This window comes from Mobula hypostoma, chromosome 1, assembly GCF_963921235.1.
Source record: "Mobula hypostoma chromosome 1, sMobHyp1.1, whole genome shotgun sequence".
NCBI lineage: Eukaryota > Metazoa > Chordata > Chondrichthyes > Myliobatiformes > Myliobatidae > Mobula > Mobula hypostoma.
Genome location: NC_086097.1, coordinates 212166490 through 212188147, shown reverse-complemented (window position 1 = coordinate 212188147; position 21658 = coordinate 212166490). Strand labels below are relative to the sequence as shown.

At 41.5% G+C, this 21658-nt stretch overlaps 1 protein-coding gene across 3 annotated transcripts in view; it reads left to right on the top strand.

Annotated features, from left to right (window-relative positions):
* The window catches only part of nsmaf (neutral sphingomyelinase (N-SMase) activation associated factor), a 163123-nt gene that overhangs the window by 55058 nt on the left and 86407 nt on the right, over nt 1–21658 (top strand). For 2 of the 3 annotated variants that reach the window (XM_063063988.1, XM_063063997.1), the window contains exons 13-18: nt 3074–3250; nt 6959–7038; nt 9377–9467; nt 20056–20119; nt 20219–20270; nt 20361–20481. In XM_063063988.1, coding sequence (XP_062920058.1) covers nt 3074–3250; nt 6959–7038; nt 9377–9467; nt 20056–20119; nt 20219–20270; nt 20361–20481 — 585 coding nt within the window. Of the gene's footprint in view, nt 1–1835; nt 1979–3073; nt 3251–6958; nt 7039–9376; nt 9468–20055; nt 20120–20218; nt 20271–20360; nt 20482–21658 lie in introns of those variants that run through there. The other variant, XM_063064005.1, reaches the window with a different exon arrangement.

Sequence of the window (21658 nt, the reverse complement as noted above, 5' to 3'; positions counted from 1 at the left end):
TCATGCCCACAATGTCATTCCTGCCAATCTCTAACAAGATCACCTACCTTATTCCATGTACTGCTTGCATTGAAATATAATACCTTCAGTCCTGTATTCATCGATTTTGTCTCCCTGTTACACTGCAGCTCATCCCAATTTTGCCCTATCATCTGCCTATTCTTCCTGACAGTCTCACTGCACAGTGCCTTTGCTTATGTTCAATTGACCCATCCTTAACAATATCACTCTGGTTCCCATCTCCCTGTCAGATTAGCCATGAAATGTGTTCAATTGTGGCAGCAGCACAGTGCAGATATAACAAATCACTATAAATTGCAATAAGAAAATAAATGAATTGTCACCCTTGGATCTGAGGTGAGCTTACACTCAGTTAACCGTATTACAAATGTTTTTTTAATCAATATATGAAAGTCTTAGCAACACACACAAATGCTGGTGGAACACAGCAGGCCAGATAGCATCCATAGGAAGAAGCACGGTCCTACGTTTTGGGCCGAGACCCTTCATCAGGACTAACTGAAAGGAGATAGTGAGAGATTTGAAAGGGGGAGGGGGAGATCGAAAATGATAGGAGAAGACAGGAGGGGGAGGGATGGAGCTAAGAGCTGGAAAGTTGATTGGCAAAAGGGATACAAGGCTGGAAAAGGGAGAGAATCATGGGATGGGAGGCCTAGGGAGAAAGAAAGGAGAAAGGGAGCACCAGAGGAAGATGGAGAGCAGACAAGGAGTTATTGTGAGAGGGACAGAGAGAGAGAGAGAGAGAAAGAAAAGGGAAATAAATAAATAAATAAATAAATAAACAAATAAGGGATGGGGTAAGAAGGGGAGGAGGGCATTAACGGAAGTTAGAGAAGTCAGCGTTCATGCTGTCAGGTTGGAGGCTACCCAGGCAGAATATAAGGTGTTGTTCCTCCAACCTGAGTGTGGCTTCATCTTGACAGTAGAGGAGGTCATGGATAGACATATCAGAATGGGAATGGGACGTGGAATTAAAATGTGTGGCCACTGGGAGATCCTGCTTTCTCTGGTGGACAGAGCTTAGGTTTTCAGCGAAATGGTCTCCCAGTCTGCGTGGGATCTCACCAATATTTAGAAGGCCGCACCGGGAGCACTGGACGCAGTATATCACACCAGCCGATTCACAGGTGAAGTGTTGCCTCAGCTGGAAGGACTGTCCGCAGGGATCGCTCCCTACAGGACTCCCTGGTCCATTCGTCCTCCCCCCCCCCCCCAACCCCCATCCCTTCCCACCGATCTCCCTCCTGGCACTTATCCTTGTAAGCGGAACAAGTGCTACACATGCCCTTACACTTCCTCCCTCACATTCAGGGTTTCAAATCTCTTACTATCTCTCCTTTCAGTTAGTCCTGACGAAGGGTCTTGGCCCGAAACGTCGACTGTGCTTCTTCCGATGGATGCTGTCTGGACTGCTGCGTTCCACCAGCATTTTGTGTGTGTTGCTTGAATTTCCCGCATCTGCAGATTTCCTCGTGTTTGCCTTATGAAAGTCTTATTTTGACATAGCGAATTGATTCAGTATATTGAACCTATACTTTGATACGATTTTTCAGGTGTGAAATCTTGTGACAAAGGAAAACTTAGGCAGTCCTAACTCTATTTACATGAGCAATGTTCAGGGTTAGTGAAGTGAGCTGGTATAAAAAAAACTGTCAAATGCTGCCCAGTGTAGAAACCTAAACCAATACACAGCATTGATTGCTGTAAGTTAATAAATAATAATTCTTGTTCCATGTTTCAGTCAGTATTTAACTATCATCAGAAATATTTAATAGGCTTCTTGATGCGGCTGCTGCTGTTTGTGTTTTTTGCACTTTGCTTGATGGAAATTTGAGGAACTGTTTAAATGTTACAGAGTCAACAAAAATGACTTTTGTTTAAAATTTCTGCCATGCAGCATTTCTAGTTTTATATTTTTGAGTTTCAAATTAAGCCTCAATAGGATGTGTTATTTGATGTAAGTAATCCAATTTGCCAAAAAAGCAAGTGGAGTGATTTATTCCCTTGAATTCCAGTGGATTATTGCCAAAGTGCCATAAGCATATTGTTAACTAGGTCCTTTGTTTGCAGAAGACTGGAAAAAAGATTGGATTCTTGTGCAATAATTTCCTTTGTGTCAAGATTTTACATATGCATTTGATGGAAGTAATTTGAGTCATTTGTTCAGATTTACTCTAGCTTTTTGTGTTTCTGTATTAGTTTTTTTTAATTATCAAGTCCACGCTTTTGTTCATTATTTATAAATACTTTAGTCTGATATAACAATTTTGTACATTGTGCTTTTGCAATTCTTAACAATGGAACAGGGAGCGACTGCTTACTACATGAGCTGTTGCCTTTTAGATGAGACAGGGGCTCTGTAGGTTCTCTCTAATGTATTTTTAAAAAATCACTACAGTAATTCAGTGATGAGCAAGGGAATTATTGTTTACGATCAATATCTCCAAGGTATATTTCTGGCCTCTATAATGCCATATGTTTAGTGAGTTTCCTATGTTATAATAACATTGGCTGCAAGGGCATTTGAAACATTGTTAAGTTGTGTAAAACTCTACTTTCATGCAAGTAGGTCAGGTAATTTAAACAGCATAAACCAGATGTTATTTGCCAGTTTTGGCTTCCAAGTTCAATGGAACTGAAAATTTAGAAGAAACGTACAATACATGGTTGAACTGATATTATCCACTTTACACATCACTCAAGTACTTCCAACATATTTGCTTTATTCTCCCCTCTAGGTACATTCAACCATCGGTCCCTAAAGCCAGGGATACTTTTCTGACCACTTCCACCTTGTTAATTCTCATTCACCTTCAAAAGCCTCCTTGAGCTTATCTCTTTGCATTATTGACATCCTTTGTTAATGTAGTGTTTTACTGGTCAATGCCTTTTCCACCTTGCCACCAGGGTTCCAATGCAGTAACAACTTTATATATAAATTTAATTTTGGGATGTCGTACAGTAGAAAAATATCTGAATACATTTTCTAATTTTTGTGGTATATTGATTTTAAACTAACTGCTATGTTTCCAATCAAAATTTTATTCTACAGAAAATCATATTACTGAACAAACAGCTGAAAACTACATGCTACAGTGGCAAAGAGGACATCTCTCAAATTACCAGTATCTCTTGCACCTCAATAATCTGGCTGACCGCAGCTGTAATGATTTATCTCAATATCCTGTTTTCCCTTGGATCATAGCTGATTATACTTCTTCGGAATTAGGTACTATTTTTATCAATGACCATTAAAGAAAATGGGCATGGGCTTTGAAGTGATGTTTTGAGTAAATGTTCAGAATTTTCCTGTAAATATACTATGTTTATGATATTTGTAAATATAAATGGAGTGCCTTGGTTAAGATTTTTACTGCTATGCTGTAGGTACTTCATTTAGCAGTTCTGTAAAAGCAGATGTTCAACTTGCGAATGTTGTGCCAGCCAATCAGGATGGCAGAATCAATGGATGTTCAAGAGAGCGGGGTGGAGAGAGATTTGTAATGGATAGTGTGGCTTGCGGATAATTTTTTTTGGGCAGGAGCTGCAGGGAGGACGGGAGGGAAGATGGCTGAGAATGCCATGGGAAGTGGTGTCCCTGTTCCACAAGGTGCTTTGTCTGGATGAATGGCTCTAAGATGGAAGGACCAATACGCCCGAGAGAGATCTCGTTAGCTTGAGATGGATTTCAAGTGAACTTCGGAAAGTGGTGTGTGCTTTGACATAGACCTTGGGTCTATCGTCTGAGTAAAAAGACAAGTTCAAGATGAGCTCCAACCATGTGCACATTTAGACTGACTTAGCTGTAATGGACCCTTTTATTTTCCTTTTCTTTTTCCTGCTAACAATGTGATAAAGCTGAAATTTGTAAATATACTTTCTTTATAATTTTATGCAGAGTACAATTTGTTATTTCTTGCCGACTGACAATTGTGTAAAGGTAATATTTACCCAGCATTCATTCAAATTGAGGTTTCTTTACTAGGAACACCATGATGTTCCTGTTCGGTTAAACCCCATATTTTGCATGAAAGGTGTCCTTCTCACCTCCTAGTCCCATGGCTCTTAACAGGGCCAGCAAGGAGCCAGGTTTCCATACGAACCCAGTGAGGATTAAGCTTTGGTGCGATTCAAAGAGACTACCCACAAATAATGCTGTGTTCTGAACGGGGTGGATATCCACAGCCCTGTTGAATTGCTGATGAGAGTGCTAAGTTTGTGAAAGTATTGGGAAAAGTTAAGCTGGTTGAAAAGTGGTTTGATCAATCGCCAGGTAAGGATGTTGGTTAATCCATACGATCAGTGATGTAACTGAAGTCGTGCCACCTGATAGGATAGGGACACCTGGAGAGACAGGGTCATGGACAGTCCATATTTTTAAAGAAGAAATGAGATGTTGTAGATGAGAGCAAAGACTTCAAAGACAAGTTCTCGTTTCTGTGAAGTGAGGGAAAAAAGTTGTCTGATGTGAAAGGTCCAACTGGTCCTTCAGTGGTTGATTTAAATTCTGAGCTGATTTTGACTATTACATCGCTGGTTGATAAATGCAGAAATGTATCTGCAGAGAGCCAAAATTATCGTAGGCTGGACGTGTTCTCTGGGGTCAAGCCCACACCTGATGGGGAAGAAGAATATAAGGCTTGGGCCTCAGTTACTGGATGAGTGGCAGTGTTCAGATAATATGAAAAAAACAGAGACTGGTAGAGAGCTTAAAGGGTTGGGTGGCTGATGTAGTAAGGTATGTCGGCTGATTACCTGCAAGCTCTAGAAGATGTTTTTGGCACTGCTGAAAGTGCAGCCAATCTGATGATGAAATTTAGGCACACGTTCCAGGAGGAAGAAAAGGTGGCTGCCTATATTTTCAGATTGGAGAAACTACTGCACCGTTTGTGCCACAAAGGGGATATTCAGCTGTCTGAGAGAAATTGCTTGAGGATGGGGCAAGTTGTGAAGGGCGCGCTGTCTTACGTGATTGCTCTATGTATTTGAATGGCTCTGCAAGATGCGCCCTCCTCCATCTTTTACCAGTTACTCAGAGGAGGAAAACATGATTGAGAAGCGGGATATTTCCAAAAGCTGAGTAGTGTCTGTAGTAACACACACAAAATGCTGGTGGAACACTGCAGGCCAGGCAGCATCTATAGGAAGAAATACAGTCGACGTTTCGGGTCGAGACCCTTCGTCAGGACTAATGGAAAAAAGAGATAGTAAGAGATTTGAAAGGGGGAGGGAGAGATCTGAAATGATAGGAGAAGACAAGAGGGGGAGGGATGAAGCCAAGAGGTGGGAAGTTAATTGGCAAAAGGGATAAGGCTGGAGAAGGGGGAGTATCATAGGACAGAAGGCCTTGGAAGAAAGTAAGGGGGAGGGGAGCACCACAGGAAGATGGAGAACAGGCAAGGAGTTATTGTGAGAGAGAAAAAGAGAGAAAAAAGAATGTAGGGATGGGGTAGGAAAGGGAGGAGGGGCGTTAACGGAAGTTAGAGTAATCAATGTTTATGCCATCAGGTTGGAGGCTACCCAGACAGAATATAAGGTGTTGTTCCTCCAACCTGAGTGTGGCTTCATCTCGACAGTAGAGGAGGCCATGGATTGACATATGGAAATGGGACATGGAAATAAAATGTGTGGCTACTGGGAGATCCTGCTTCCTCTGACGGGCAGAGCATAGGTGTTCAGCGATGAGGTCTCCCAATCTGCGTCGGGTCTCGCCAAGATATATAGAAGGCCACGCCCGGAGCACTGGACACAGTATATCACACCAGCAGACTCACAGGTGAAGTGTCGCCTCACCTGGAAGGACTGTCTGGGGCCCTGAATGGTGGTAAGGGAGGAAGTGTAAGGGCAGGTGTAGCACTTGTTCCGCTTACAAGGATAAGTGCCAGGAGGGAGATCGGTGGGGAGGGATGGGGGGGGTAAAATGGACAAGGGAATCACGTAGGGAGCGATCCCTGCGGAAAGCAGAAAGTTGGGGGAGGGGAAGATCTGCTTGGTGGTGGGATCCCATTGGAGATAGCAGAAGTTACCGAGAATTATATGTTGGACACGGAGGCTGGTGGGGTGGTAGGTGAGGACAAGAGGAACCCTATCCCTAGTGGGGTGGCAGGAGGATGGAGTGAGAGCAGGTGTGCATGAAATGGGAGAGATGCGTTTGAGGGCAGAGTTGATGGTGGAGGAAGGGAAGCCCCTTTCTTTAAAAAAGGAAGACTGTGGAGGAAGGGAAACCCCTTTCTTTAAAAAAGGAAGACTGTGGAGGAAAGGAAACCCCTTTCTTTAAAAAAGGAAGACCACCCCACTAGGGATAGGGTTCCTCTTGTCCTCACCTACCACCCACCAGCCTCCGTGTCCAACATGTAATTCTCTATAACTTCCTCCATCTCCAACGGGCCTGCTGCGTTCCACCAGCATTTTGTGTGTGTTGCAAAGACTGCTGCATTCCTTTTCAGATAAAATATTTCAATGGAAGACCAGTGATGGTATCGTGCAACATGGTGTCTTGCAGGCACTGCCCTGTAGCTTTGAGATTCCATCTATACTAGAATTATTTAACATGTTTCATCACCAGTTAGGCAAGCTGCAAGTGTTTGTGTGAAGGTTCCAATGAGCCAAATGACTTGGATAGCCTGCCCAATAGAATCCACCTGCACCTTTCTCTGGAGAGCTTCAAGGAACTTATTGCAGACCACTATCTGATTGACTTGTGGTCAGCCAGTTCTGTGCAAACTCTTCTCCAATGGACAGGTGGCAAGGCATTATACAAATGAATAGAATATTCCTCAATAAAATAACCAGACCTCTCCTTTGCAACAGTGAGCTTAAGTAAAACATCACAGAACCCCTTGATTTAGCCATCAGGATGAGGGTCACATTAAATACACTTTCTCCTTTTTACCTGAGCATTTATAATAACACAACTCTAACTTTTGTCTTGGAACAGATCTTACAAATCCTGGAACTTTTCGTGATCTGGGGAAACCAGTGGGTGCCTTAAATAAAGAACGACTTCTTCGATTGTTGGTAAGAGTCGTATTCAGACAGAAAAGCATGTTTGTTATATGAATGACTGTTCTAAAATTGTTCTTTGAAGTGATTGTCTTTTACTAATTGAGTAATTATGGATAATTCCAGGTTTTTTTGTTTATGTGACATGCAGTAGAGAATTTGAGTTTCAAGCTGTTAATACCTTTTAAAACCGATAAGATGCACATTATAACTTGAGACATTTTCCAACTCCTGTGGATTACTTAAAGTGTTAGTAGTTAAACTACACACTGTAGTGCCAGTAAATGTTGCACTTGCTGTGAGAAGTAAAATTTTCACACAGTTACTGTAAATCTGTTCATTCCATTACTGATTTCAAATCATCAAAGATCTCATTGAATCTTCATTTGCCAACTTTGTTTTGCTTTTTTGTATGATCTGTGCGTGATGATGTACGTGTTACATTGGCCCAAACCTAACTCTAGATGTAATGTCTATTGGATAAACACAGCCCATTCTTCTTCCCTCTCACTTATGATTACCCGACGCCGGCCCCCTAAGCCTGAGTTGACGTAGTAGTAGTATGATTGGTTGTATTGTATTTTTCTCTCTTAGTGTTCCTGATTTCAGAGCCAGACCATGAGATTAACATACAGTAACTGAACGATGCTTGCTGCTTTAGTAATTAAATTTATATTCAACCTCTTGTGTACTGTTCACTTAAAAATACATAAGACCAACATTGGGTAGCAATAGATCTTGCTGTCTATGTTAAGACAGATTGGAAATCATAAGCCGAGTTCTGTGAAACTAAGCTATAGAGACTGCAGACGTGGGATACCTGGATCAGCAGACACAAGTTCCTTCAGCATTTTGTGTGTGTTGAGCCAGGTTCAGCAGTTATATTCAGCACTAATTTTGTGCCAATCTGTGACCTTCATCATGGGATAAAGAGACGAGTAAACAACTGTGCTTTCCAGGCAGGTTATTCTTTGCACAGTGAACCTTGTATTAAGGTTAAACAATTCTTCACCAGAGAATGATCAGAGCCGAAGGTCCAGCAAATGAAATAAATATTGTGAATGGCAAAATTCCAAGCAGGAAAGAATTAAAATGGATAGCATTCAAAATTACCAGTTGCTGATTGAAAATCATGCCTGCCAGCTTTTAAAGTGCATTCTGTGCTGAGTTTCCCTCGTCTTCTAGCTTCTATAAAATATTGGCTTGTCCTAAATTCTGTGACTGAAAGCCCACTCCTGTTTACCCATAACTTTTTTGCTGATTTGTGTACATTCTGTGGGCATTCATATGCAGCATTTTGAATCATCTATGTCCCTTTTCAGCCCTGTTTTCCTCCCATCTTCACTCTATAACTTTCTTCAGCCTTGTATACTTTGACAACTTTGCATTTCTCTATCTCTTGCAACTAAGGAATTCCCATTTTCTTTCACACCACAATTGATAACTTTAGTCTGCAATTGTTTAGTCCCATACTCTGGAATCCCATGCTTAAACCTTTCTCTAAATCCCTCTGCTCCTTCCAGAAGTCTGCAGAGCAGACTCAATGATCAATGAATAGCCCAATTCTGCTCCTATGTCTTATGGTCTTATTATCCTGAAAGCTCACATCTTAACTAAATTATCCCTCTTAAAACATTGTCCTTTATTTCACTTGTCATTTTATATGCTGTTGCCTCAGAAATGCTTCAGCACGTTTTCTGGTAAAGGTGCTCTGTAAATGCAAATTGTATAGTTAGGCAAGTGCTAATTCCATCATAAGCTGAAACCAGCTATAATGTGTTGTGGTCTGAAAAGAGTTTGGACAGACATCGTCCAGTTCCTGGAAAGTATATTTACTGTGCAACATTATCTATAGATTGTTACAAATTGTTCAAAAGTCATAAAGCTGCATATTAGGAGGCATTATGCTTAGTATTCCATAAGACCATAAGACACAGGAGCAGAATTAGGCCATTCGGCCCATCGAGTCTGCTCCGCCATTTAGCTAATGTTCATGGTTTGCCTATGTAAAGGCAGCCGCATTTCTGTTTCTGGCCATGTCCTGATTACTATTGAGTAATCAGCTCCTAAAGCAAAAACATTCCATTTCCTAGTATTTACACTTTTCTTTTTGATCAGTAAAAAAACATAAGCGACCTGATGGTAAGGAATAATAATTTTAGAAAGCACATGACTATATCTGATGACTTGAAACATTCACATTGTTTCCCTCTAGGAATACTGCATAATCTCACCACTACCTTTGGAATTTTTCGTTCTCATTTCAGAATGTCACTATCTGTAGTCTTTTGTGCCTTCCTTCAATCTATTTGAATTCAACAAAGGTAGTTTTACAATTATTATTTTGTTTTAGAGTCGCTATCGAGAAATGCCTGAGCCAAAGTTTATGTATGGAAGTCACTATTCTTCCCCAGGTTATGTCCTCTTCTACCTTGTGAGAGCTGGTAAGGGTACATTTTTTCCTCATTGCTAGTCAATTCTCAGTTATGCTTTTTTTTTAAGCATAAGGAGTTAAGATCACCACAAAATCTGATAATGTTATCAGGTGTTTTATACCATCTGTGATTGTAAAAAAATTAAGCTGGGCATCAAGTTTCAAGATCTTTGAAAAGCTGCCTGAAAGAGGTGCTGTAACTCGTCCTTTATGATATTTAATATTTGCTTAGTTTTGTACTTTGTAAGCATGTCACCTTTTAAACTGAAGTTTGTATTGAGTACAAAATTTAGAGTTACAGTATTACTATTCACTAAAGACTGTGAAATTACCATTATTGGTGAATCAAGAACTTTAAAAACTGAATTCTTGATGATCAAATGCAAGCTTTATTAATCTCTAAAGACAGACATTTCAGAAAATTAAAGCAAGAGGAGAAATGGAAATATTAAATATATATTATCACCATAGTCTTTTGTGACCTCCTTTAATCTATTTGAATTAAACTAAGTAAGCAAAGGTAGGTTTACAATTATTCTTTTGTTTTAGAGTCGCTATCGAGAAATGCCTGAGCCAAAGTTCACATATGGAAGCGACTATTCTTTCCCCCATTAAATATGAGTCCTGCAGAAGAGTCTTGGCCTGAAACGTCAACTGTACTGTTTTCCGTAGATGCTGCCTGGCCTGCTGAGTTCCTCCAGCATTTTGTGTACATTGCTTGGATTTCCAGCATCTGCAGATTTTCTCATTTGTGAATAAATATGTATTGCTTGTAGTGGCAAAAACTAATCCAAAATCATATCAATTGCCGCTAGCCTGCGATCATCATAGAGTTGTTATACTTGCATGACGCACCCTCGGCTCCAATGAAATGATTGTGCCAAAGAATCAAATCCTTTATTCAGTCCTTTATTAGCAAACATACAATCTTAAAGCAATATTAAGTGGTCAGCAAAGCCATGACCTCCGGCAGTCCAAAGCTGCAAACTGCCAAGAAATAAGCAAGAATACGTAACTTACAGTATACTCATGTGACTAGTTACCATAATAAACATAATAAAAGCACAATGGAGAATACAGAGCAGATGGAGAATAGATGCATGGCGCCTACATTCCAGCCCCCCAATTATTATACTATATTTATTAAAACTACGTGCTATTAAGTCACAAGAGACATGAAATCTCAACATTTACACAAACATCCTCTTCTGGTAAGCAGTCTATCCTAGATTGTGCTCTTCTCCTGCCAAACTAGGTTGTCTCTCTTGACTCGATCAGGAAAATCTGTCTTGAATCGCTGCTACCAAAGCTCATCCAAAACTGAAGTCCCATTAGCAATCAACTCTGGACGAGCATGGTCTCTTCCAGCACCATAGCCTCCTTTAAGTGGTCCATTAACAGTCCAAACTAGCATTGTTCTGATTGCATAGGGTCCATCATTGGCACTGCAAATCACTTGCAATGGCTCCGGTGCCTGGGGCACATTCATCCCTATCAGCAGCTCAATTTCCAATTCAGTTTCTGTCAGATCAAGATGCTTCAGGTGAGACCATGCCTGAAGACCTCTGATGAAGAATCCTTCCTCTGTAGACAAGCATACTTTCCTGTGTATAGACATTAGGTAGTTCACAATAGTTTTCACTATCTTATCCAGCCACTTCCAATTCTGAAACGAAATACCTACTCACATCCTTCTCTTGACCCATTGTGTGTAAGAGAGCATGTGTTCCTTTTCCAGTCAAGTTGAGCTTGTTTATGAGGCTCACTGTGCAGAACACTGCTGTACATCCTTGATCGAGGAAAGCATAAGTAATCACTGTCTTGTTACTCTTCTTAGGCTTCATCTAAAGTGAAATTATAGGGAGTTTACAATCATGATCACCAAGCTCTGTAAGATCATTGGATACTAGGGCAGTATTCACTGCTGTGTTTGCTTCATTCATGGCTTCTTTCGAATCTGCACCCTTTTCATCATCTCCGGGCTCAGTTTCACTTTCCACAGTGGCTACAGTAGTGGCAAAGCTACTTTTAGCTTGGAAATAAATCTGTGATCCAGTTTTGTTCACACCTTTACTACCGCCAGCAATATAGTCTTGTATAGTTTGTGAAACACTGGGTGTGTAACAATCATCACTAGCCTTTCGATAAAATCAACAACGTCAGTGAAAATTTCTTAGAGGATAAGAATGTAAGATGGAGATCACACCTCATTCTTCTGAATTCCAGCGAGTACAGGCCCAGAGCCAGCTAACCCTCCTCATATAACAAGTCTTTTAATCTTGACTCATTTTTGTGCCACTTCTTTGCCCATTCTCCTAATCTGTCTAAGTACTTCTGTAGCCTCTCTGCCTCCTCAAAGCTACCTGCCCTCCATCTACCTTGATATCTACTGTAAACCTGGACACAAAGCCTTCAATTCCATCATCCAAATTGACATATAACGTAAAAATATGTGGTCCCAAAGCAGACCCCTGTGGAACACCACTAGTCACCGGCAGCCAACCAGAAAAGGCTCCCTTTTTCCCCACGCTTTGTCTCCTGCCAATCAGACAGTGCTCTATCCCCAAAACCACATCTTAACAATTGACTCCAACATCTTCCCAACCTCTGAGGTCAAACTAACTGGCTTATAATTTCCTTTCTTCTGCCTCTCTCCCTTGAGTAGAGTGACCTTTGTAATTTTCCAGTTCTCTGGAATCATGCCAGAATCTTGTGATTCTTGAAAGATCACTATTAATGCCCTAACAGTTTCTTCAGCTGCCTCTTTCAGAACATTGGGGTGTACACCATCTGGTCCAGGTGACTTATCTACCTTCAGACCTACATGCCTCAAGAACTTTCTCCCTAGTCATGGTAACTTCACAAATTTCTGTCCCCGTACACTCCAGCATACTGCTAATGTCTTTCACAGTGAAGACTGATGCAAAATACTTATTCCTTTCTTCTGCCATTTCCTTGTCCCTATTACTACCTCTCCAGCATCATTTTCCAGTGATCCACAATGTACTCTCATCACTCTTTCACACTTTATGTATCTGAAGAAACTTTAGGTATCCTCCTTAATATTATTGGCTAGCTTACCTTCATATTCATAGTAGGGATGTAGACTGCAAATTGCAGCTGGAAATAGAAAAAGCGTGTCAGAAGGACAATGTCAAGATAATTATGGGGGATTTTAATATGAAAGTGGATTGGGAAAGTCGGGAAGGTAATGGATCTCAGGAGAGGGAGTTTGTAGAATGCCTACAGGATGGCTTTTTGGAGCAACTTGTCCAGAAGCCCACCAGGGGACTGGCTGTTTTGGATTGGGTGCTGTGTAACGAACCTGAGGCGATGAGGGAGCTGGAGGTAAAGGAACCTCTTAGTAGTGATCATAATATGATTGAGTTCAGTTTCAAATTTGAAAAGGAGAAGCTGGTATCAGGTGTATCGATATTTCAGTGGAACGGGAAATTACAGTGGTATGAGAGAGGAACTGGCCCAAGTCAATTGGAAAAGTAAACTAAATGGAGGGACGGCAGAGCAGAATTCGATGAAATTCCTACAAGAAATAAGGAAGATGCAGGAAAAATATATTCCAAGAAAAAAAAATCTTGAATGGAAAAATGGCACAAATATGGCTAACAAGAGAGGTTAAGGCAAAAATAAAAGCAAAAGAAACAGCGTACAAGGAAGCAAAAATTAGTGGGAAAAATGAGGACTGGAAGACCTTTAAAAACTTACAGAAAGAAACTAAGAAAGTCATTAGGAAAGAAAAGATGAATTATGAAAGGAAATTGGCGATTAACATAAAAAAGGATACTAAGAGTTTTTTTAAATATACGAAGAGTAAAAGAATGGCAAGGGTGGATATGGGACCGATTGAAAATGATGCTGGAGTAATTATAACAGATAACAAAGAGATGGCGGAGGAACTGAATGAGTATTTTGCATCAGTCTTCACAGTGGAAGATAAAATTAGGTACAGTCAAGATAACTAGAGAGAAAGTGCTTGGGAAGCTAAGTGGACTAAGTCTCCCGGCCCGGATGAGGTGCACCCAAGGGTTCTGAAGGAGGTGGCTTTGGAGATTGTGGAAGCATTGGAAATGATCTTCCAGGAATCAATAGACTCTGGCATGGTTCTGGAGGACTGGAAGGTCGCAAATGTAGTTCCGCTATTTAAGAAAGGAAGGAGGCAGCAAAAAGAAAATTACAGACCTATTAGTCTGACATCGGTGGTTGGAAAGATATTGGAGTCAATCCTCAAGGACGAGGTTATGAAATACCTCGAGGTGCATGACAAGATAGGCCCAAGCCAGCATGGTTTCATGAAGGGAAGATCCTGCCTTACCAACTTATTGGAATTTTTTGAGGTAATCTCGAATAAGATTGACAAGGGAGAGGCTGTGGATGTTGTGTATTTGGATTTTCAAAAGGCCTTCGATAAGGTGCCGCATATGAGGCTGCTTAATAAGATGAGAGCCCATGGAATTAATAGGAAAGATATTGAAATGGGTGGAGCATTGGCTGATAGGCAGAAAGCAAAGGGTGGGAATAAAGGGATCCTATTCTGATTGGTTGCCGGTTACTAGTGGTGTTCTGCAGGGGTCGGTGTTGGGGCCGCTTCTTTTTACGATGTATATCGATGATATGGATTATGGATTAAATGGTTTTGTGGCCAAGTTTGCGGATGACACCAAGATAGGTGGAGGAGCAGGAAATGTTGAAGAAACGGAAAGGTTGCAGAGAGACTTAGTCTGTTTAGGAGAGTGGGCAGATGAGATACAACGTTGACAAATGTATGGTTGTACGTTTCGGAAGAAGAAATAATCGGGCAGATTATTATTTAGATGGGGAGAAAATTCAAAAATCGGAAGTGCAAAGGGTCTTGGGGGTCCTCGTGCAGGATACCCTAAAGGTTAACCACCAAGTTGGATTGGCGGTAAGGAAAGCGAATGCTATGTTGGCATTCATTTCAAGAGGAATAGTGTATAAGAATAAGGAGGTGTTGATGAGGCTCTATTGGGCATTAGTGAGACCTCATTTGGAATACTGTGTGCAGTTTTGGGCCCCCTATCTTAGAAAGGATATACTGATGTTGGAGAGAGTTCAGAGAAGATTTACGAGGATGATTCCTGGAATGCAGGGGCTAACATATGAGGAGCGTCTGTCGGCTCTTGGATTGTATTCATTAGAGTATAGAAGAATGAGAGGGGATCTCATAGAAACGTTTCGAATGTTGAAAGGGTTGGACAGAGTAGATGTGGAAAGGTTGTTTCCCTTGGTGGGTGAGTCCAGGACAAGAGGCCATAGTCTTAGAATTAGAGGGTACCCAGTTAAAACAGAGATGAGGAGAAATTTTTTTAGCCAGAGGGTCGTGGATTTGTGGAATTCATTGCCACATATGGCTGTGGAGGCCTGATCTTTGAGGGTGTTTAAGGAGGAGATTGACAGGTATCTAATTAGTCAGGGTATCAAGGGATATGGGGAAAAAGTCAGAAATTGGAACTGGATGGGTGAATAGTTTAGCTCATGGGGTAGCTGTGGAGCAGACTCGATGGGCTGAATGGCCTACTTCTGCTCCTTTGTCTTGTGATCTTGTGATTCCATGTTTTTTACCTTTATGACTTTTTAGTTGCCTTGTTGGTTTTTAAAATCTTGCCAAAGCTCTAACTTCCCCCTAAATTTTGCTCTATTTTATGCTCTCTCTTTAGCTTTTGTGTGGGGTTTGACTTCTTTTGTAAGTCACTGTTTTGTCATCCTGCCTTTAGCATACCAATTCATCTTTGTGATGTATATATCCTGTGCCTTCCGAATTGCTCTCAGAAATTCTGGCCATTGCTGCTCTGCCATCGTCCCTACCAGCGTTCTTTTCAGTTTTGGCCAGCTCCTCTCTCAGACCTCTGTAATTCCCTTTGCTCCACTAATACTGATACTTCTGACTTCAGCTTCTCTTTCTCATATTTCAGGGTGAATTCTGTCATGTTGTGATCACTGCATCCTTAAGGATTCCTTTACCTTGAGCTCTGTAATCAATTCCAGTTCATTGCACAATATCTAATTCAGAATAACTGATCCCTTGTGGGCACAACCGTAAGCTGCTCTAAATAGCCAAATCATAGGCATTCTAGAAATTCTTCCTCTTGGCTCCAGCACCAACCTGACTTTCCCAATCTATCTGCATGAAATCCCCCATGACTATCATAATATTGCCTTTTTCGCATGCATTTTCTATCACTTGTACTTTGTAGATCACATCTTTCCTACTGTTTGGTGCTCTGTGTATAACTCCCATCAGGGTCTTTTTACTCTTGCAGTTCCTTAGCTCTACCCACAACAATTCAACACCTTCTGACCCTACATTACCTGTTTCTAATGATTTGATATCACTTTTTACCAGTAGAGCCACGCCACCCCCTCTGCCTACCTGCCTGTCCTTTTGATGCAATGTGTATCTTTGGACGTTAAACTCCCATCTATAATCTTCTTTCAGCCACGATTCAGTGAGCCCACAATGTCGTACATTGCAGCTCATCCTATTGACTGCAATTTTGCCCTTTCATCAGGCTCTCCTTGCTAGCAGTCACACCACACACTGCCTCTGTTTGTAATCCAACTACTTCATCCTCAGCACTATCACTAGTTCCCATCCCCCTGCCAAATTAGTTGAAACTCTCCTGAACAGCTCTAGCAAACCTGCCTGCAAGGATATTGGTCCCCCTCGAGTTCAGGTGTAACCGGTCCCTTTCATACAGGTCATACCTTCCCCAATGATCCATAAATCTGGCTCCCTGCCCCCTGCACCAGTTCCTCAGCCACACATTCATCTGCCAAATTATCCTATTCTTACCCTCACCGGTGCATGTCATGGGTAGCAATCCAGAGATTACTACACTGGAGGTCCTATTTTTCAGCTATCTACCTAGTTCCCTAAAATCACTCTTCAGGACCTACACCTTTTCTACCCATGTCATTGGTGCCAATATGTACTAAGACTTCTGGATGTTCATCCTCCACCTCTAGGATGCTGTGGACCCAATCCGAGACATCCCTGACCCTGGCAGTTGAGAGGCAACATACCATTCAGGCGTCTCTATTGCATCCACAGAGTCTCTTCCCTGTTCCTCTGACTATGGAATCTCCAGTCATCACCGCAGTCCTCTTCATCTCTCTCCACTTTTGAGTCGCAGCACCAGACGCGGTGCCAAAAACCCTGTCACTGCTGCTCCCCCCAGTAGGTTGTCTCCCTCAACGGTATCTGAAGTGGTATACTTATTATTAAGGAAAACAGGCACAGAGATACTCTGCACTGGCTGTCCATTTCTCTTTCTTCTGACAGTCATTCAGTTGCCTGCCTCCTGCAACCTCTCTGTAGCTCCTATCTGTCACCCCCTCGTTCTCCCATATAAGCTGAAGGTCTATGAGCTGCAGCTCCATTTCCTGAATATGTTCTCTGAGCAGCTGCAGTTTGGTGCACCTGGAGCAGGTGTGGTTATCTGGGAGACCAGAGGTCTCCCATAATTCCCACATCTCCCACATATAACAAAACACTGCCCCTGGAGCCATTCTCACTGCACTACTTTGCTGTAACAGACGAGGAATGAAGAATTAAGACGAAAAAGAAAAATTTACCAGATACTTAATACACTGCCAATCTCCGTTCTTTCTACAAAGTTCATCGGGCAATTTATTTATGACACCCTTCATATTAGCAGGCATGTTCAACTCGTGCATGGCCTGCACATCTTCCATAGCATTTTAACAAGTGTTAAGAGAAAGGCTATAGTCTTGAATGGCTTTCACATCTTCTGATTTGATGTTTGGCCAAGAAGGAACCTCTTCCATGTCGGCTGCAGCAATTTTGTGCTCATCACCAAAATGTTCCTATAGTAAAGCTTAGGCCTTCAGATATCCTTGCTCCGGGCCGACTGCTGACAAGTTTTGGCATGCTGTCTTCAGTAATGTTCAGTAAACTGTTAAGAAAAGAGCGATGGTCACAATAATCGTACTTTCAATGCTACTTTTGAAAGCCCTAGTAAATGAATGATACTGTAATGGATTGCCATCGAACATTTGAATCCCTCTTTAAGCAGAGACACAATGCATTGTTGTTGCATCATTAAGCTTGTTATTTCTTTTCATGTCCTTATGACCTTCAGCCCAGCATTTAAATGTCTTATCATCTGAAACATGAGTGTCATCATACTATAAATCGGTGTTCCCAGAAGCACCTTGTGCTATTGGATATGGCCAGATTCAGAATGCCTGAAAGTGAGCACCCTAAACTACTCCTTGGAGTTCAAAATCATAGCTCATAGAATTTTGTTCCTCAGATGTATCCACACCGACATCGAGTGTTCTGAATTTTTTCTCTTCCATGCCAACAGGGAACTCTCACCAGAGAACTGCTCTGCTGGGGCATGCTTAGCACCCACAGCACTTGATGCAGCACTTTAACTCAGGCTATCTTGGCTGCAATTTTTCTTCTGCAACTTGAGCTTCTCCATCTGTCTTCAAATTTGTTCTGCCTGTTCTTCCTGGTCTCTTCAAAGCTTTCTGCCTGTAGTTCCTGGTCTCTTTGAATTTGCACGTCCTGTTGTTCCTGGCTTCTTCAAAGTTGTTCCACGTTTTCCTCCAACGTGCGCTTATCCCTCAATATCTATTGGCTTATGTATAATTCAGCAAAATCTGCATCTATTCTAATACTACTGATGTGATAACTGATGAACAGGATGTCTTGCTAGTGGCTTCAGAATGTACTTCATGCAAGTTAGTCATAGTCATACTTAATTGACCCTGGGGGAAATTGGTTTTTGTTACAGTTGCACCATAAATAATAATTAGTAATAAAACCATAAATAGTTAAATAATAATATGTAAATTATGCCAGGAAATAAGTCCAGGACCAGCCTATTGGCTCAGGGTGTCTGACCCTCCAAGGGAGGAGCTGTAAAGTTTGATGGCCACAGGCAGGAATGACTTCCTATGACACTCTGTGTTACATCTTGGTGGAATGAGTCTCTGGCTGAATGTACTCCTGTGCCCAACCAGTACATTATCTAGTGGATGGGAGACATTGTCCAACATGGCATGCAACTTGGACAGCATCCTCTTTTTAGACACCACCGTCAGAGAGCCAAGTTCCATCCCCACAACATCACTGTCCTTACGAATGAGTTTGTTGATTCTGTTGCTGTCTGCTACCCTGTCTGGCACACTGTCTTCAACTTTATACATAGTCACAGCTTGTTCTTTGTCTTCATTAATGTTTTCATTTCCCAAAAGGAACTGACCTTCAACATCAATAGTTCAATATTTCCATTTAATGTCAGAGAAATGTATACAATATACATCCTGAAATTTCCTTCGCAGACATCCGCAAAAGCAGAAGAGTGCCCCAAGGAATGAATGACAGTTAAAATGTTAGAATCCCAAAGCCCCCCCTCCGCCCTCCCACACACAAGCAGCAGCAAAGCAACAACCCTCCCCCCATCCCTCTCCCACTCACTTCAGCAAAAAAAAAGCTCCCCCTCCCCCTCCCATGAGGGAAACAGTGGTGTCCTTATTTCACAGCAAGGGGGTGACATGACAAACATCTCGCTGATTTACAATGTTAAAAGTCTGTCGCGCTGCTTTTTCCGATGTAAACGCTTTTTGTAGCCAGCTAAGAGTCTTTCAATTCTTGTTTAGGGGATTTTCGCCAATTCTTCCTTGCTAAAAGGGTTCAAGTTCTGTGAGATTCTTGGACTGTCTTGCATGCACTGCTCTTTTGAGGTCTATCCACAGATTTTCGATGATATTTAGGTTGGGGGACTGTGAGGCCCATGGCAAAACCTTCAGCCTGCGCCTCTTGAGGTAGTCTACTGTGGATTTTGAGGTGTGTTGAGGATCATTATCCTGTTGTAGAAGCCATCTTCTTCTCATCTTCAGCTTTTTTACAGATGGTGTGATGTTTGCTTTCAGAATTTGCTGGTATTTAATTGAATTCATTCTTCCCTCTACCAGTGAAATGTTCCCCGTGCCACTGGCTGCAACACAAGCCAAAGCATGATCGATCCACCCCTGTGCTTAACAGTTGGAGAGGTGTTCTTTTCATGAAATTGTGCACCCTTTTTTCTCCAAACATACCTTTGTATATCTTTGCTATACCTAAGCATTTAGAACTTCTCATTCTTGGCCTGAAGCCCTGTTGCCTCATGTCTTATTTTGCATATGCTTTCCCCACTGTGCTATTTATTCAATACAATCAGTACATATTACATTAGTGGGTGTGTAGAGTTCTTCTACAAATTTCCCTGGTGCGTTAGACTCCCTTTCATGTCTTTTTAACTTGCTTTCTTCAAATTAGCTGCATTTTGTAAAACAGTTACTACTTGTAATTTCTCTTTTCATCAATGATTAAAATAAACTAATTTACAATTTAAATATTTAAAAGGCTGCCAATCCTGGAGGCTTGAAATTGAAACTGAGAAGGCAAGAATAACATAGCCAGCACAAAATATTACCTGGTGTATTCTCTTTAAAAATGCAATCAGACATGCTAGAACATGGCAGCAATTTACATTTCTAAAAATTATTTATGAAGATTTTTTTGAGAGTCAACTTCTTGTTTTTTTCAGCCCCTGAATACATGCTGTGTTTACAAAATGGAAAATTTGACAATGCTGATAGAATGTTCAACAGGTTTGTTTTAATACTCAATCAATCTGATTTGTCACTAACCAAAGATTTGAGTGAAATGATGTATAATATATGCTCAATAAATGCCTGTCCTACATTAAGTTTTGCAGAGACGTGGAAAAATTGTTTAGAAGGAGCCACAGACTTCAAAGAGGTAACAGATGAACTTTTGTATGTTATCCAGACAATAAAGTATTTGCATTGCCAGCTAATTTATAAATCCTTTTTACTTTTCACTTATCAGTTGATACCAGAGTTTTATGGCACAAATTCCAGCTTCATTGTGAACAGTTTGAAGTTAGATCTTGGAACGAGGCAAGGAGGGCAGATAGTGGACTCTGTGGAACTTCCACCATGGGCGTCAGGTAATTAAATCTGTTGGATTAAGATGTTTATGCTATTCCAGATAGCAAGGTTCATTTGTATTTCAGTGCATTTTTACCCATGGAACTTGCATTAAGAGCAAAAGACCTGAAGACGTAGAAGCATATTAGGCCATTTGGCCCATTGAGTCTGCTCCATAATTCAATCATGGCTGAGGCTTTTTTTTCAGCCCCACTCTCTGGCTTTCTCTCTGTAACCTTTGATGCCTTGGCCAATCAAGAACTTATCAATCTCTGCCTTAAATACACCCAACGATCTCGCCTCCACAACTGCCTGTGGAAGCAAATTCCACAAATTCACCACCCTCTAGCTAAAGAAATTTCTCCGCAACTCTAGTTTAAATGGACGCCGCTCTATCCTGAGGCCGTGCCCTCTTGCCCTAGACTCCTTAACCATGGGAAACATGCTTTCCACATTACTCTGTCTAGGCCTTTCAACATTCAAAAGGTTTCACTGAGGAGCCTGTCATCCTTCTAAATTCCAGCGAGTACAGGCCCAGAGCCATCAAACATTCCTCATATGACAACCCTTTCATTTCTGGAATCATCTTTGTAAACCTCCTGTGAATCTGCTTCAATGCCAGCACATCTTTTCTTAGGTAAGGAGCCAAAACCTGTTCACAATACTCAAGGTGAGGCCTCACCAGTGCCTTATAAAGCTTCAGCATCACATCCCTGTACTTGTATTCTAGACCTCTTGAAATGAATGCTAACATTGCATTTGCCTTCCTCACCACCGACTCTAGCTGCAAGTTAACCTTTAGGGTGTTCTGCACAAGGACTCCCAAGCCCTTTGCATCTCAGATTTTTGGATTTTGTCCTCATTTAGAAAATAGTCTGCACATTTATTTCTTCTACCAAAGTGTATGACCATGCATTTTTCAACGTTGCCCATTCTCCTAATCTGTCTGAGTCCTTCTACAGAGTTTGTGTTTCCTCGACATCACCTGCCTCTCCACCAATCTTCGTATCATCTGCAAATTTGGCAACATATCCATCTATTCCATCATTTAAATCATTGATATACAGCACAAAAAGAAGCGGTCCCACCACCAACCCCTGCAGAACACCACTAGTCACTGGCAGCCAACCAGAAAAGGTTCCTTTTATTCCCACTCATTGCCTCCTACCAATCAGCCAATGCTCTAACCATGCTAGT